Source organism: Pan paniscus, chromosome 5, assembly GCF_029289425.2.
Source record: "Pan paniscus chromosome 5, NHGRI_mPanPan1-v2.0_pri, whole genome shotgun sequence".
In the NCBI taxonomy this organism is placed as follows: Eukaryota; Metazoa; Chordata; class Mammalia; order Primates; family Hominidae; genus Pan; species Pan paniscus.
Genome location: NC_073254.2, coordinates 58,130,227 through 58,142,810, shown reverse-complemented (window position 1 = coordinate 58,142,810; position 12,584 = coordinate 58,130,227). Strand labels below are relative to the sequence as shown.

The 12,584-nt window shown below is 48.0% G+C and overlaps 1 protein-coding gene across 1 annotated transcript; it reads right to left on the bottom strand.

The window, feature by feature from the left end:
- Positions 1–3,693: 3,693 nt before the first annotated feature.
- Positions 3,694–8,850, bottom strand: MAD2L1BP (MAD2L1 binding protein). The gene is made up of 3 exons (XM_003833245.4): positions 8,716–8,850; positions 7,991–8,256; positions 3,694–4,614 (listed from the first exon to the last, which is right to left on the bottom strand). Exons 1-3 carry the CDS (start codon positions 8,816–8,818, stop codon positions 4,102–4,104), a joined length of 882 nt encoding a protein of 293 aa, XP_003833293.1. The 5' UTR covers positions 8,819–8,850; the 3' UTR covers positions 3,694–4,101.
- Between the last annotated feature and the right edge of the window lie 3,734 nt (positions 8,851–12,584).

The following is a 12,584-nucleotide window of genomic DNA, read 5'->3' as shown; positions in this document are numbered from 1 at the left end:
GGCTCTAATTAAGATTCTGTCAACCCGACTACCTCCACCCGCACCCCACCCCAAGCCAGGTCTTACAGAATGAGGTCCATCCATTCTCTTCCATCTTCACCAGCTGTCTTCTTTATCTACCCTTTCCATAGAAATATTCTAAGTGACAAATGAAAATCTAGGCAATGGGGGCAAGGTATAGGGTAACACCTTGGGAAAGGAGGGTGAGGAGAGAGATACAAAAACGGGGACTTTTATAGACTACACTTTCTCATCAACTACCACCTTTCTCATCAACTACCAACTACCACCAACTGTTATTTTTAGATCCAAATGGTAGCAAGAGATGAAAGGCCAGAACCTCACTGCAACTGGAGCTTCACTCCCTGGGCTAGATCACTTCTCCACATTCACTTCTTGAGTCCCCAGCCAAGGACAAACAAACAGGTTCCTCAGCAAGCTTGTTGCCACAGGAGATGGGCTTTATTGTTAATGTTGCTAGTTGATATTTTCATTTCTGGATTCCTTTGAAGAGCACTCAGGAAATCAGAATGACCTGGGCCCCAGCTGATAAATAAGTGTGTAAATTACCCAGATAATTACTTTTTGGATTGTCTGGGCATTGTTGGTTTTCAGGGGTTGAGACAGGGTCTCACTTTGTCACCCAGGCTGGAGTGTAGTGGTGTGTGATCTCAGCTCACTGCAGCCTCGACCTCCTGGGCTCAAGTGATCTTCCCACCTCAGCCCCCCAGGTAGCTGGGACTACAGGTGCATGCCACCACACCCAATATTTTTTGTATTTTTAGTAGAGACGGGGTTTTGCCATGTTGGCCAGGCTGGTGTTGAACTCCGAGCTCAAGTGATCCACCCACCTGAGCCTCCCAAAGTGCTGGGATTACAGGTGTGAACCACCACGCCCAGGCTTAGGCATTGTTTAGGAAGGCATTGTTATGAGATCAGCCTGACCAACATGGTGAAACCCTGTCTCTACTAAAAATACAAAACAGCCGGGCTTGGTGGCCCACAGCTGTAATCCCAGCTACTCGGGAGGCTGGGGCAGGAGAATGGCTTGAACCTGGGAGGCAGAGATTGCAGTGAGCCAAGATCATGCTACCGCACTGCAGCCTGGGCAACGGAGTGAGCCTGTCTCAAAAAATACAACTAACTAACTAAATAAATAAATAAAATTAGTATTTGAGGGAGTTGATTTGGCTTAATGTGTTATCTCAAAACGATTTATGGCTCTCTTGTTCACAACCACCCCCACTCCCTTTAGGCAGACCTCTCAGCCTTTCCTTTCCCTGAGCGGGAGATACGGCTCAATCTCTCTTCTATAATAGCATTAAACAGAAAAACAGTCAAAATTCTGGCTGGCAGTAAGGGAGGAGACCACCCCTCATATCGTCTTATGCCAATTTCTGCCTCCAAAGAAAGAAGTAAAAACTAAAAGGCAGAAATGAAATCCACGGGTAGACAGCCCAGCACCGCGCCCCGGGCCTGGTAGTTAAAGATCGACCCCTGACCTAATCGGTTATCTATAGATTACAGACATTGTATAGAAAAGCACTGCGAAAATCCCTATCCTGTTTTGTTCCGATCTAATTACTGGTGCATGCAGCCCCCCGTCACGTACCTGCTGCTTGCTCAATCAATCACGACCCTGTCACGCGCACCCCCTTAGAGTTGTGAGCCCTTAAAAGGGACAGGAATTGCTCACTCGGGGAGCTCGGCTCTAGAGACAGGAGTCTTACCGACACTCCTGGCCGAATAAACTGCTTCCTTCTGTAACTCGGTGTCTGAGGGGTTTTGTCTGCGGCTTGTCCTGCTACAGCAGAATATGCTTCAAGTGGTCATAGCACAGAAAAGAGCCCAGGCATTTTGTTTTCACTGATTTCATACTTAGCACCTATTGCAGGCTCCATGGCAGACACCAGAATCTGAAGCCAGAGAGGAGAATCTTACAGCTTCCTGATGCTAATACCTTTGGCAAGGCAAATCCTGGCTAAATATTTCAGAGTAAAACCACATAGGATGTGCAGTAATGTAGGCGAATCCAAGTTTCACCACTTAGGCAAGCTGCTCAATTTCCCCTGGCCTCATCTATAAAGTGGGGACAATAATTCATGCACTGCAAAGTTGTTAGGGTTAGATAACGTAAGTGCTTAAAACAGTACATATACTTTAAAAATAGTATATTTTAGGTGTACGTATATGTATCTTATTCTATGTACATATGTGTACGTATGTACCTTTTTTTTTTTTTGAGATGGAGTCTCTCTGTAACCCAGGCTGGAGTGCAGTGGCACCATCTCAGCTCACTGTAACCTCCGCCTCCCGGGTTCAAGTGATTCTCCTGCCTCAGCCTCCCAAGTAGCTGGGATTACAAGAGCCCACGACCACGCCTGGCTAATTGTTTTTCTTTTTCTTTTTTTTTTTTTTTGAGACTGGGTCTCACTCTGTTGCCCAGGCTGGAGTGCAGTGGCGTGATCTCGGCTCACTGCAACCTCTGCCTCCCGGGTTCAAGCAATTCTCCTGCCCCAGCCTCCCCAAGTAGCTGGATTACAGGCACTCGCCACTAAGCCCGGCTAATTTTTGTATATTTAGTAGAGACAGGGTTTCACCATGTTGGTCAGGCTGGTCTTGAACTCCTGAACTTGTGATCCACCCACCTCAGCCTCCCAAAGTGCTGGGATGCCAGGCATGAGCTACCATGCCCGGCCTTTTTTTGTGTATTTTTAGTAGAGATGGGGTTTCACCATGTTGGCCAGGCTGGTCTCCCTCCTGACCTCAGGCGATCTGCCCACCTTGGCCTCCCAAAGTGCTGGGATTATAGGCATGAGTCACCCACCTGGACTATACATACCATTTATATATTATACATACACACGCATATACCTATCCCCAACATCAGCAAGGTGTGGATTCTGTCTTCAACTTGCTTCCAAAAACTGAGGTGTTTGGCCAGGCACAGTGGCTCCTCCCCTCTCACTATTCAGCACACACCTGCTCACAGTTTACTACAAACCAAGCACCTAGCCAGACTATTTCCCAAAATCACTGCTCTCATTCAATGGCCTGCTAAGCTAAGTTCCTTACCACAATCTTCCCACATAAAGGTGACCTCTGCTTTGGGGGATACAGAATTTAAGCATCACAAAAATCTGGGATAAGAAAAGCACGTTGGCTAAAAGATAGCTAATGAGGACTCTAGTCCTAACTCTGCTATCAAACTACATATGCACTTGGCCAAGTCACTTAATTTCCTAGACTAGCCTGGGGCTGAACAAGAGAAAAAATCATTAGTAAAAAAATCCTAAGGCCAGGCACGGTGGCCCACACCTGTAATCCCAGCACTTTGGGAGGCCAAGGCAGGTGGATCACTTGAGGGCAGGAGTTCGAGACCAGCCTGGCCAACATGGTGAAACTCCATCTCTACTAAAAATACAAAAATTAGCTGGGCGTGGTGGTGCACACCTGCAATCTCAGCTACTCGAGAGGCTAAGACAGGAGAATTCCTTGAACCTGGGAGGTGGAGGTTGCAGTGACCAAGATTGTGCCACTGTACTCCAGCCTGGGCGATACAGCGAGACTCCATCTCAAAAAAGAAAAAAGAAAAAAAAAAAAAATTCGAGAAGCCCTGAAGCAGAAGAGGCCAAGGAGAAAGACAAAATAGCCTAAAACCTGACAAGTTAAGTCAAAACAATTTCAGGAAAATATAATAAGAATCTATTTATTTTATATTTAAGTTCATAAGTCACATCCACATTATGTTCCTGGTAAAAATTCTGAAAGGACACAGCAAAGAGCAGAAAGGGACACCTCCATAGAGTGTCTATGGACCCATTTTTGCTTCCCAACTCCTAATAGAAATGCCTGACCCAGCACCCTCTGGGAAAATCAACCTTTGATTCAAAGAGATGTTGTTCAGCAATGATTACAGTCACAGTCACAGCCACATGCCATCAGCCTATCAGGAAATCTGAGGGGAGGCAGACAACCAGAAGGAGAGTTGCTTCCTCTCTCACCAGGAAGCAACTCTAGCTCCAAACTAGATGGGTGATTCAGCGCCACATGGAGAAAGATAATTCAGCCATTGTGTTTTTAGGATTAAGAAGCACTCATTCACTCGCGGAAGCCTTTAAGTGTCACTGGTGCCTGGAACCAAATGTAGTCTTCCCAAGCCGTGGTTCGGATGGAAGGTCTGCCACATGACAGGGTCACAGTCAGTTTATGGCCCCGGCTGGGCACTCGATAGTTGAGCTTGGGTCGAAACCAATCTTCTCCACAGTTGCGGTGTCCCTGTGCCATGACGACGGTGCCCATGAGTGGAGGAGCCTGAAGCTCGCTAAAGGCATCAGCCATGAATATGGCTCGGAAGAGACGGCGCAAACAAGCTGCTGTGCTCAGGCTCTGGTCCACACTGTAGGGGGCCAGCAGAGACAAGTCGAGTTCATAGAACTCCTTGGGGCTTAGGGCATTGCCCCCAAGGAGAATCAGCACTCGCGGTACTAGTGTCCGTGCAAAGAAGTCCTCCAGGTGGCTGAGGACACTCTCCAGTTCTGCCAGGGCTTGTTGGCATTTCCTGCTGCTCACCTCAGTGGTGGCCCGAGGTTTCTTCTTCAGCATCTCCTCTGCCTGTGAGGACAAAGAATGGTGGGAGAGAAGAACAAGGCAGGGGGAAGCTAATGCTCTTTGAAAAGAACCCTGCTGGGATGTGTACATAGACTTACAGGACTTAATTTCTAGCTCAATGAACCGCCACAGCCAAAACACTGTGTTTTATCAGAGGGTATTATACTGAAAAGGAAAATATATTATTTGTACAAAACCATAATTCTCCCACATTTAGAACAGCAAACACAGTGTTCTGAAGGTGGAGGATATCCAGATATAAGCAACTAAAATAGAAATTTGGTGACATGACAAAGTGAACAACAAATTTTTGCTGTATGGGGAGTGATAACAGGAATGAGGATTATTTGGTCTAATAAACATGACTTTGAACTTGTTCTTCCACTTAAACATAGTAAACTGAACACATGCTTATTTGCACTTCCACCTGAAATATTACAAAATGAGAGAAAAGAAATTAAGAAACAAATGAAGGAAAGAAGAGGAAAGACTGACAAAGAAAACTCCCAAGAGGAAAGAACTGGAAACTACACAACACTAGCCAAATGCAAACACAGAAGTTTTGGAAGATAGAAGATGAAGAGTTGGCTGGGCGCAGTGGCTTACGCCTGTAATCCCAGCACTTTGAGAGGCCGAGGCGGGCGGATCACAAGGTCAGGAGATCAAGACCATCCTGGCTAACATGGCGAAACCCTGTCTCTACTAAAAATACAAAAAATTAGCCGAGTGTGGTGGCGGATGCCTGTAGTCCCAGCTACTAGGGAGGCTGAGGCAGGAGAATAGCCTGAACCCAGGAGGCAGAGCTTGCAGTGAGCTGAGATCACGCCACTGCACTCTAGCCTGGGCGACAGAGCAAGACTCTGTCTCAAAAAAAAAAAAAAGAAAGAAGATGAAGAGTTAAGAGTTCAAGAGAGCTGAATACCAAGTGCTGACAGAAGGAACCCCCAAGGGATGCAAATTGATCCACACAGCAGAACCCCAGAAAGGTTTAGGAAGTGGTGATACAGGCACCACAGAGGCAAGAGTGAATATAGGGGAAATGAATGAAAATCTGTGTGAAGATGCTTAGATCATCTGCCAAATTTCTCCCCCATCCAGAGGGAAGACTTTCCAATCCCCACAAAGAGATCACCAGGTTCCCACCTAATCTCCTTATAGTGAAGTCTATCAGCTCATAAGGCCCAGGCATGCACACACAGCTTGCAATGATTTATTCTTTTTTTTTTTTTTGAGACAGAGTTTCGCTCTTTCACCCAGGCTGGAGTACAGTGGCGCAATCTCGGCTCACTGCAACCTCCGCCTCCCGGGTTCACACCATTCTCCTGCCTCAGCCTCCCGAGTAGCTGGGACTACAGGCGCCCACCACCACGCCCGGCTAATTTTTTGTATTTTTAGTAGAGACAGGGTTTCACCATGTTAGCCAGGATGGTCTCAATCTCCTGACCTCGTGATTCGCCTGCCTCAGCCTCCCAAAGTGCTGGCATTACAGGCGTGAGCCACCGCACCCGGCCAATTTATTCTTAAATATTCACCAGACACAGAATAAAACTCTCCAACATTAAAGTCAAAGTCCAGAACAAAACAAATGGGGAATGGATTCTAGAAGAAATTGAGATGCCGCAAGGAACAAAGAAAAACTTAAAAATTCAATAATTAATATCCTCAGGCAAAAGAAGTTCATGGCCTGGCGCGGTGGCTCACACCTGTAATCCCAACAACACTTTGGGAGGCTGAGGCAGGTGGATAACCTGAGGTCAGGACTTCGAGACCAGCCTGGCCAACATGGTGAAACTCCATCTCTACTAAAAATACAAAAATTAGCCAGGTGGGCCAGGAGCAGTGGCTCACGCCTGTAATCCCAGCACTTTGGGAGGCCAAGGCGGGCGGATCACTTGAGGTCAGGAGTTTGAGAGCAGCCTAGCCAACATTGCGATACCCTGTCTCTACTAAAAATACAAAATTTAACCAGGTGTGGTGGCACATGCCTGTAATCCCAGCTACTTCGAGGCTGAGGCAGGAGAATCGCTTGAACCCAAAGTGGAGGTTGCAGTGAGCCGAGATCGCTCCACTGCACTCCAGCCTGGGCCACACAAGAGCGAGACTCCTTCTCAAAAAAAGAAACAAACAGGCGGAGCACGGTGGCTCATGCCTGTAATCCCAGCACTTTGGAAGGCTGAGGCAGGCGGATCACCTGAGGTCAGGAGTTCAAGACCAGCCTGGCCAACATGGTGAAACCCCGTCTATACTAAAAATACAAAAATTAGCTGGACATGGTGGCGCATGCCTATAATCCCAGGTACTCAGGAGGCTGAGACAGGAGAAGCACTTGAACCTGGGAGGCGGAGGTTGCAGTGAGCCAACATGGCACGACTGCACTCCAGCCTGGGTGACAGAGTGAAACTCCCTATCAAAAACAAACAAACAAACAAAAAATTAGCGGGGTGTGGTGGTGCATGCCTGTAATCCCAGCTACTGGGGAGGCTGAGGCAGGAGAATCACTTGAACCTGGGAGATTGGGGTTGCAGTGAGCTGCGATCATGCCACTGTCCTCCAGCCTGGGTGACAAGGCGAGACTCTGTCTCAAAAAAAAAAAAAAAAACGAAGAAAAAAGAAGTCCATACAGAAATCAAACAACAGGATGCTATTAAAAAGAAACATGCAGGCCAGGCGCGGTAGTTCACGCCTGTAATCCCAGGACTTTGGGAGAGGCCAAGGCGGGCAGATCACTTGAGGTCAGGAGTTCGAGACCAGCCTGGTCAACATGGTGAAACCGTCTCTACCAAAAATACAAAAATAAGCCGGGCATGGTGGCACGTGCCTGTAATCCTAGCTACTGGGGAGGCTGAGGCATGAGAATCGCTTGAACCTGGGACATGGAGGCTGCAGTGAGCCGAGATCACGCCATTGCATTCCAGCCTGGGCAACAAGAGAGAGACTCTGTCTCAAAACATAAAATAAATAAATTAATTAAAATACAAAAATTAGCTGGGTGTGGTGGCAGGAGCCTGTAATCCTAGCTACTCGGGAGGCTGAGGCAGCAGAATCGCTTGAACCTGGGAGGCGGAGGGTGCAGTGAGCCGAGATCTCGCCACTGCACTCTAGCCTGGGCAACAGAGCAAGACTCTGTCTCAAAAGAAAAAAATGCAAACAGCCAGTTCATTAAGTCCAAATGCAACACGTGAGTTTCAGAAAGAAAGAACAGTTGAAAAAGCCAGAAGGGTTAGGCTACCAAAGACTAGAGTGGGGAGAAAGTGACTGAAGCCCTGGAAGCTGCTTATTCTCTCAGGCTTTGAAGATTTCTTAGACCCCCTTTCTACCTGCCTCCCATCTAAGAGCCACAAAGTCTTCCCACCAACTTGCTCCCAAAGCCTGTGCCTACCTGGGGAGAAGGTTTTCGGTAAAAGTGCTTAAGCTGTTCATAGGGCAGAGGGAGCTGCTGGCGTTGGTACATGATATGCTTTAGAAGTTCACAAGTAAACTGACAGCAGCCTTCCTGGCTCACAGGCCCAGGAAACACCACTGGTACCATGCAGTCTCTTGGGCAAAAGGCCTCCGAAGCGTTGAGAGGTTCCTGCATAGAGCTTGTCTCAAGTAGTTCTATCTGGGAGGCGTGAGTTTCTTCGGACTTCTCAAACCACTCCAAATCTGGTAGATGAAAAGAGGGACAAGAGAGAAAAATTAAAAACCTAAAAGCCAGTCAGTCTTCTCATTCCCTGTGGCCGACAAACCAGCCACCCTGAGAAAGCAGGCACTCCGACATACGCCCATATCCTCCGCAGCCTACAGTATGGGCCGTGGCAGGGAGAGATTCCTGATCCCTGTTGCCTGAGGAGATTTAATCGACTGCAAGATAGTGGGGGGATTTCGGAGGGCTCCCCGCTCAGAAAGTTGAGGGACTTGATCTGGGGAAATGAGTCAAAAGTGTAGTCAAGCAGTGTCCAGTGCGACCCAGGGCGATGGAGTCACAGCCAGAGCCGTGTAGGACACCCGGAAGACAGGGAAGACGGGCTAGGGAGAGGACCAGCGGATAAACGAATGGATGGCGCGGCGGTAGGGAAGAAACAGGTCCCCAAGGCTCCCCAAACTCTTGGCCCCACGCCTTACCAGGGACTGCGGCTGAGGACAGAACCTCCGCCTCCGGCGCCGCCATCACGACCTCCCCTCCGCTACTCCTTGCGGTTAGAATAAAGGTCTCGCGGGGCATCATGGGAAGCCGGCGCCTCCACTTCCGGCTCAGTTGGGTCGGAAAAAAGGCGCGGCGTAGCCGCAGTGTGGGGGAGGTTAAGTGGAGCTGGGATTTGAACCCTGCGTTCCTCCTTTAACACCCTGGCAAATGTACGCCTAACCCTTGCCCTGCAGGGAACCCAGGAGTTCTCAGCCACTGAACGCTGCTTTCCAAAAGACACCAGCCCTCTTGCATCTATTCACTCCAGCATTCACTACTCACCGTGCACCTACTTCGTGCCAGGCCCTGTCCTAGGTGCTGGAGACAGCGGAGAACAAGCCAGGCGCGGGCCCCGTGCTCAAGGGGTTCACCGCCTGTAGATACAATACAATGTGATGAATTATACAGAAAAGTGTACACGGGGTGTGGAAGTGAAAAACAAGGGTGGCTGACCCACAGAGGGTAGGGGCTGGGAAAGAGTGGTCCCAGAAGAAATGTGTGAAGCTGTGACCTGTAGGATAAATCAACAAGGTAAAGAGGAGGGCCTAGTGCTCCTGGAGACCTTGAGACAAGAGCATACTCTGTACAAGGAATGAAAAGAGTTCATATTATAAAGAGTTAAGACTGTAGTGAATAACAGGAGCCAGATCATGGCAGGACCGTATAAGCCACATGAGAGTTTGGACTTGATCCTGTAGGCAGATGGGGAAGCCTTGAAAGGTTTAAGTAGGAGAGTGGCATGATTAAATTTACATCTTATAAATTTAATCTCTACCCTGGCTGCAGGATAGAGATTGGATTACAGAGAGGATAAGAGAGGAGGCAGGGATACCAGTTAGAGGTAGTGCAATTACCCGAGTACTTGATGAAAGCAGCCTAACCTAGCGTAGTCACAGTGGGGTGGAGATAATTGGGTAAACTCGAGATATTTAGGAGGTCCAGTGAACATAACTTGGGGATTGATTTACAAGGAGGAGGAGGAATAGAAATAGACTGAGAAGAGGCCAGGCGCGGTGGCTCACGCCTGTAATCCTAGCACTTTGGGAGTCCAAGGCAGGTAGATCACGAGGTCAGGAGTTTGAGACCAGCCTGGCCAACATGGTGAAACGCTGTCTCTACTAAAAATACAAAATTTAGCCAGGCATGGTGGCATGCACCTGTAATCCCAGCTACTCAGGAGGCTGAGGCAGGAGAATCGCTTGAAGCCGGGAGGCGGAGGTTGCAGTGAGCTGAGATCGCATCACTATACTCCAGCCTAGGTGACAGAGTGAGACTCCATCTCAAAAAAAAGAAAGAAAAAAAAGAAAGAGACTGACAAGAAAACAAGCAGGTTTCTGAATTCAGCAATTGTATGGGCAATTGTACCATTCAATGACAGAGGGAAGCAGGGTGCCGAGGCCAGGAGTTCAATACCAGCCAGGACAAGATTGGGGACCCTGTTTCTGCAAAATTAAAAATTTTTTTTAAAAGTTAGCCAGGTGTGGTGGTGCACAACTGTTGTCCTGGCTATTCAGGAGGCTGAGGCAGAGGATTGCTTGAGTCCAGGAGTTCGACACTTACAGTGAGCTATGATCATGCCACTGCACTTCAGCCTGGGCAGCAGAGCAAGACCATGACTCAAAAAAAAAAAAAAAAAGAAAAAAAGAAAAAAAAAAGGATGGAGGAAACACTAAAATAGGAAATAAGACCAGGTTTGTTGGGGTGGGAGGTGAGTAGGAGAAAAGACGAGTTCAGCTTTTCACAGATTGAATTTGACATCTCCATAGGACAATGAATAGAGATATTTAGGAATGCCATTTGCAATAAAGGTATGTATTTAAGAGCCATCAGCATGTTAGTGAATAAGATCACCCAGGGAGGGTGTAGAATGAGAATGGGCTAGGATATTGAAGACACTAATGTTTAGGGGATGACCAGAGAGACAGAAGCTATGGAGAAGACTAAAGAGTACCCACAGGAGGATAAAGAAAAATAGACAAATGGCCGGGCAAGGTGGCTCATGCCTGTACTCCCAGCACTTTGGGAGGCTTAGGTGGGAGGATTGCTTGAGCCTGGGAGGTTGAGGCTACAGTGAGCTGTGATCGCACCACTGCCCTCCAGCCTGGGTGACAGAGGGAGACCCTGCCTCCAAAACCAAAATAGACAAGTGGGGCCAGGCATGGTGGCTCATGCCTGTAATCCCAGCACTTTGGGAATTCAAGGCAAGGGGAGTGCATCAATCCAGAAGTTTGAGACCAGTCTGGGCAACATAATGAGACCTTGTCCCTACCAATAAATAAATAAATAAATAAAATAAGTGTCAGGTCATGGAGGCCAAGAAAAGGGTATGTTTCAGGAAGTAGGGACCAGAGGTCAAAACACACTATAAAAGTACAACAATTAGAGGCCAGGCACAGTGGCTCACGCCTGTAATCCCAGCACTTTGGGAGGTCGAGGTGTGCAGATCACCTGAGGTCGGGAGTTTGAGACCAGCCTGACCAACATGGAGAAACCCCGTCTCTACTAAAAATACAAAATTAGCCAGGCGTGCTGGTGCATACCTATAATCTCAGCTACTTGGGAGGCTGAGGCAGGAGAATCCCTTGAACCTGGGAGGCGGAAATTGTGGTGAGCTGAGGTCATGCCATTGTGCTCCAGCCTGGGTGACAGAGTGAGACTCCGCCTGGAAAAAAAAAAAAAAAAAGTACAATGATTAAAATACTGGGTCTGACTGGGCATGGCAGCTCCAGCCTATAATCCCAGCATTTTGGGAGGCCGAGGTGGGAGAATTGCTTAAGGGCAGAGGGATTGTTTGAGTCCAGAAGTTTTTTGTTGTTGTTTGTTTGTTTGTTTTTAGATGGAGTTTTGCTCGTGTTGCCCAGGCTGGAGTACAATGGCGTGATCTTGGCTCACTGCAACCTCTGCCCCCAGGGTTCAAGCAATTCTCCTGCTTCAGCCTCCCAAGTAGCTGGGATTACAGGTGCCCACCACCACACCCAGCTAATTTTTTGTATTTTTAGTAGAGATGGGGTTTCACCATGTTGGCCAAGCTGGTCTTGAACTCCTGTCCTTAGGTGATCCACCTGCCTCAGGCTCCCAAAGTGCTGGGATTACAGGAGTGAGCCACCGCACCTGGCTGAGTCCAGAAGTTTAAGACCAGTCTGGGCAACATAGTGAGATCTTGTCTCTATTAAAAAAAAAAAAAAAAAAAAAAAAGACAAGTGTCAGGTCATGGAGGCCAAGAAAAGGATGTGTTTCAGGAAGTAGGGACCAGAGGTCAAAACATACTATAAAAGTACAATGATTAAAATACTGGGTCTGGCTGGGCATAGTGGCTCACGCCTGTAATCCCAGCATTTTTGAGGAGGCCAAGATGGGAGAACTGCTTGAGTCCAGGAGTTCAAGACCGGCCTGAGCAACACGGCAAACCCCTTCTTTACAAAAAATACAAAACTTAGCCAGGCATGGTGGCATGCCCCTGTAGTCCCAGCTACCTGGGGGGCTGAAGTGGAAGAATCACTCTCTAGGGTTGGAGGTTGCAGTGAGTCAAGATTGTGCCATTGCACTCCAGCCTGGGTGACAGAAGGAGACCCTACCTAAAAAAAAAAAAAAAAAAAAAAAGTCAATCAATCAATCATTTTCTCTCTTCCTCCTCCTCACCACCCTTAAAAAATAAACAGGGCCGGGCACGGTGGCTCACACCTGTAATCCCAGCACTTTGGGAGGCCGAGGCAGGCGGATCAACTGAGGTTGGGAGTTCGAGTCCAGCCTGACCAACACGGAGAAACCACCGTCTCTACTAAAAACACAAAATTAGCCGGGTGTGGTG

Excerpts from the sequence above, each read along its gene's own strand:
- MAD2L1BP (XM_003833245.4), bottom strand. The coding sequence starts at position 8,818 with ATGATGCCCCGCGAGACCTTTATTCTAACCGCAAGGAGTAGCGGAGGG. Across the intron at positions 8,257-8,715 it reads GTCCTCAGCCGCAGTCCCTG|ATTTGGAGTGGTTTGAGAAG; the intron begins GTAAGGCGTGGG and ends TTCATCTACCAG. Across the intron at positions 4,615-7,990 it reads ACCGAAAACCTTCTCCCCAG|GCAGAGGAGATGCTGAAGAA; the intron begins GTAGGCACAGGC and ends TTGTCCTCACAG.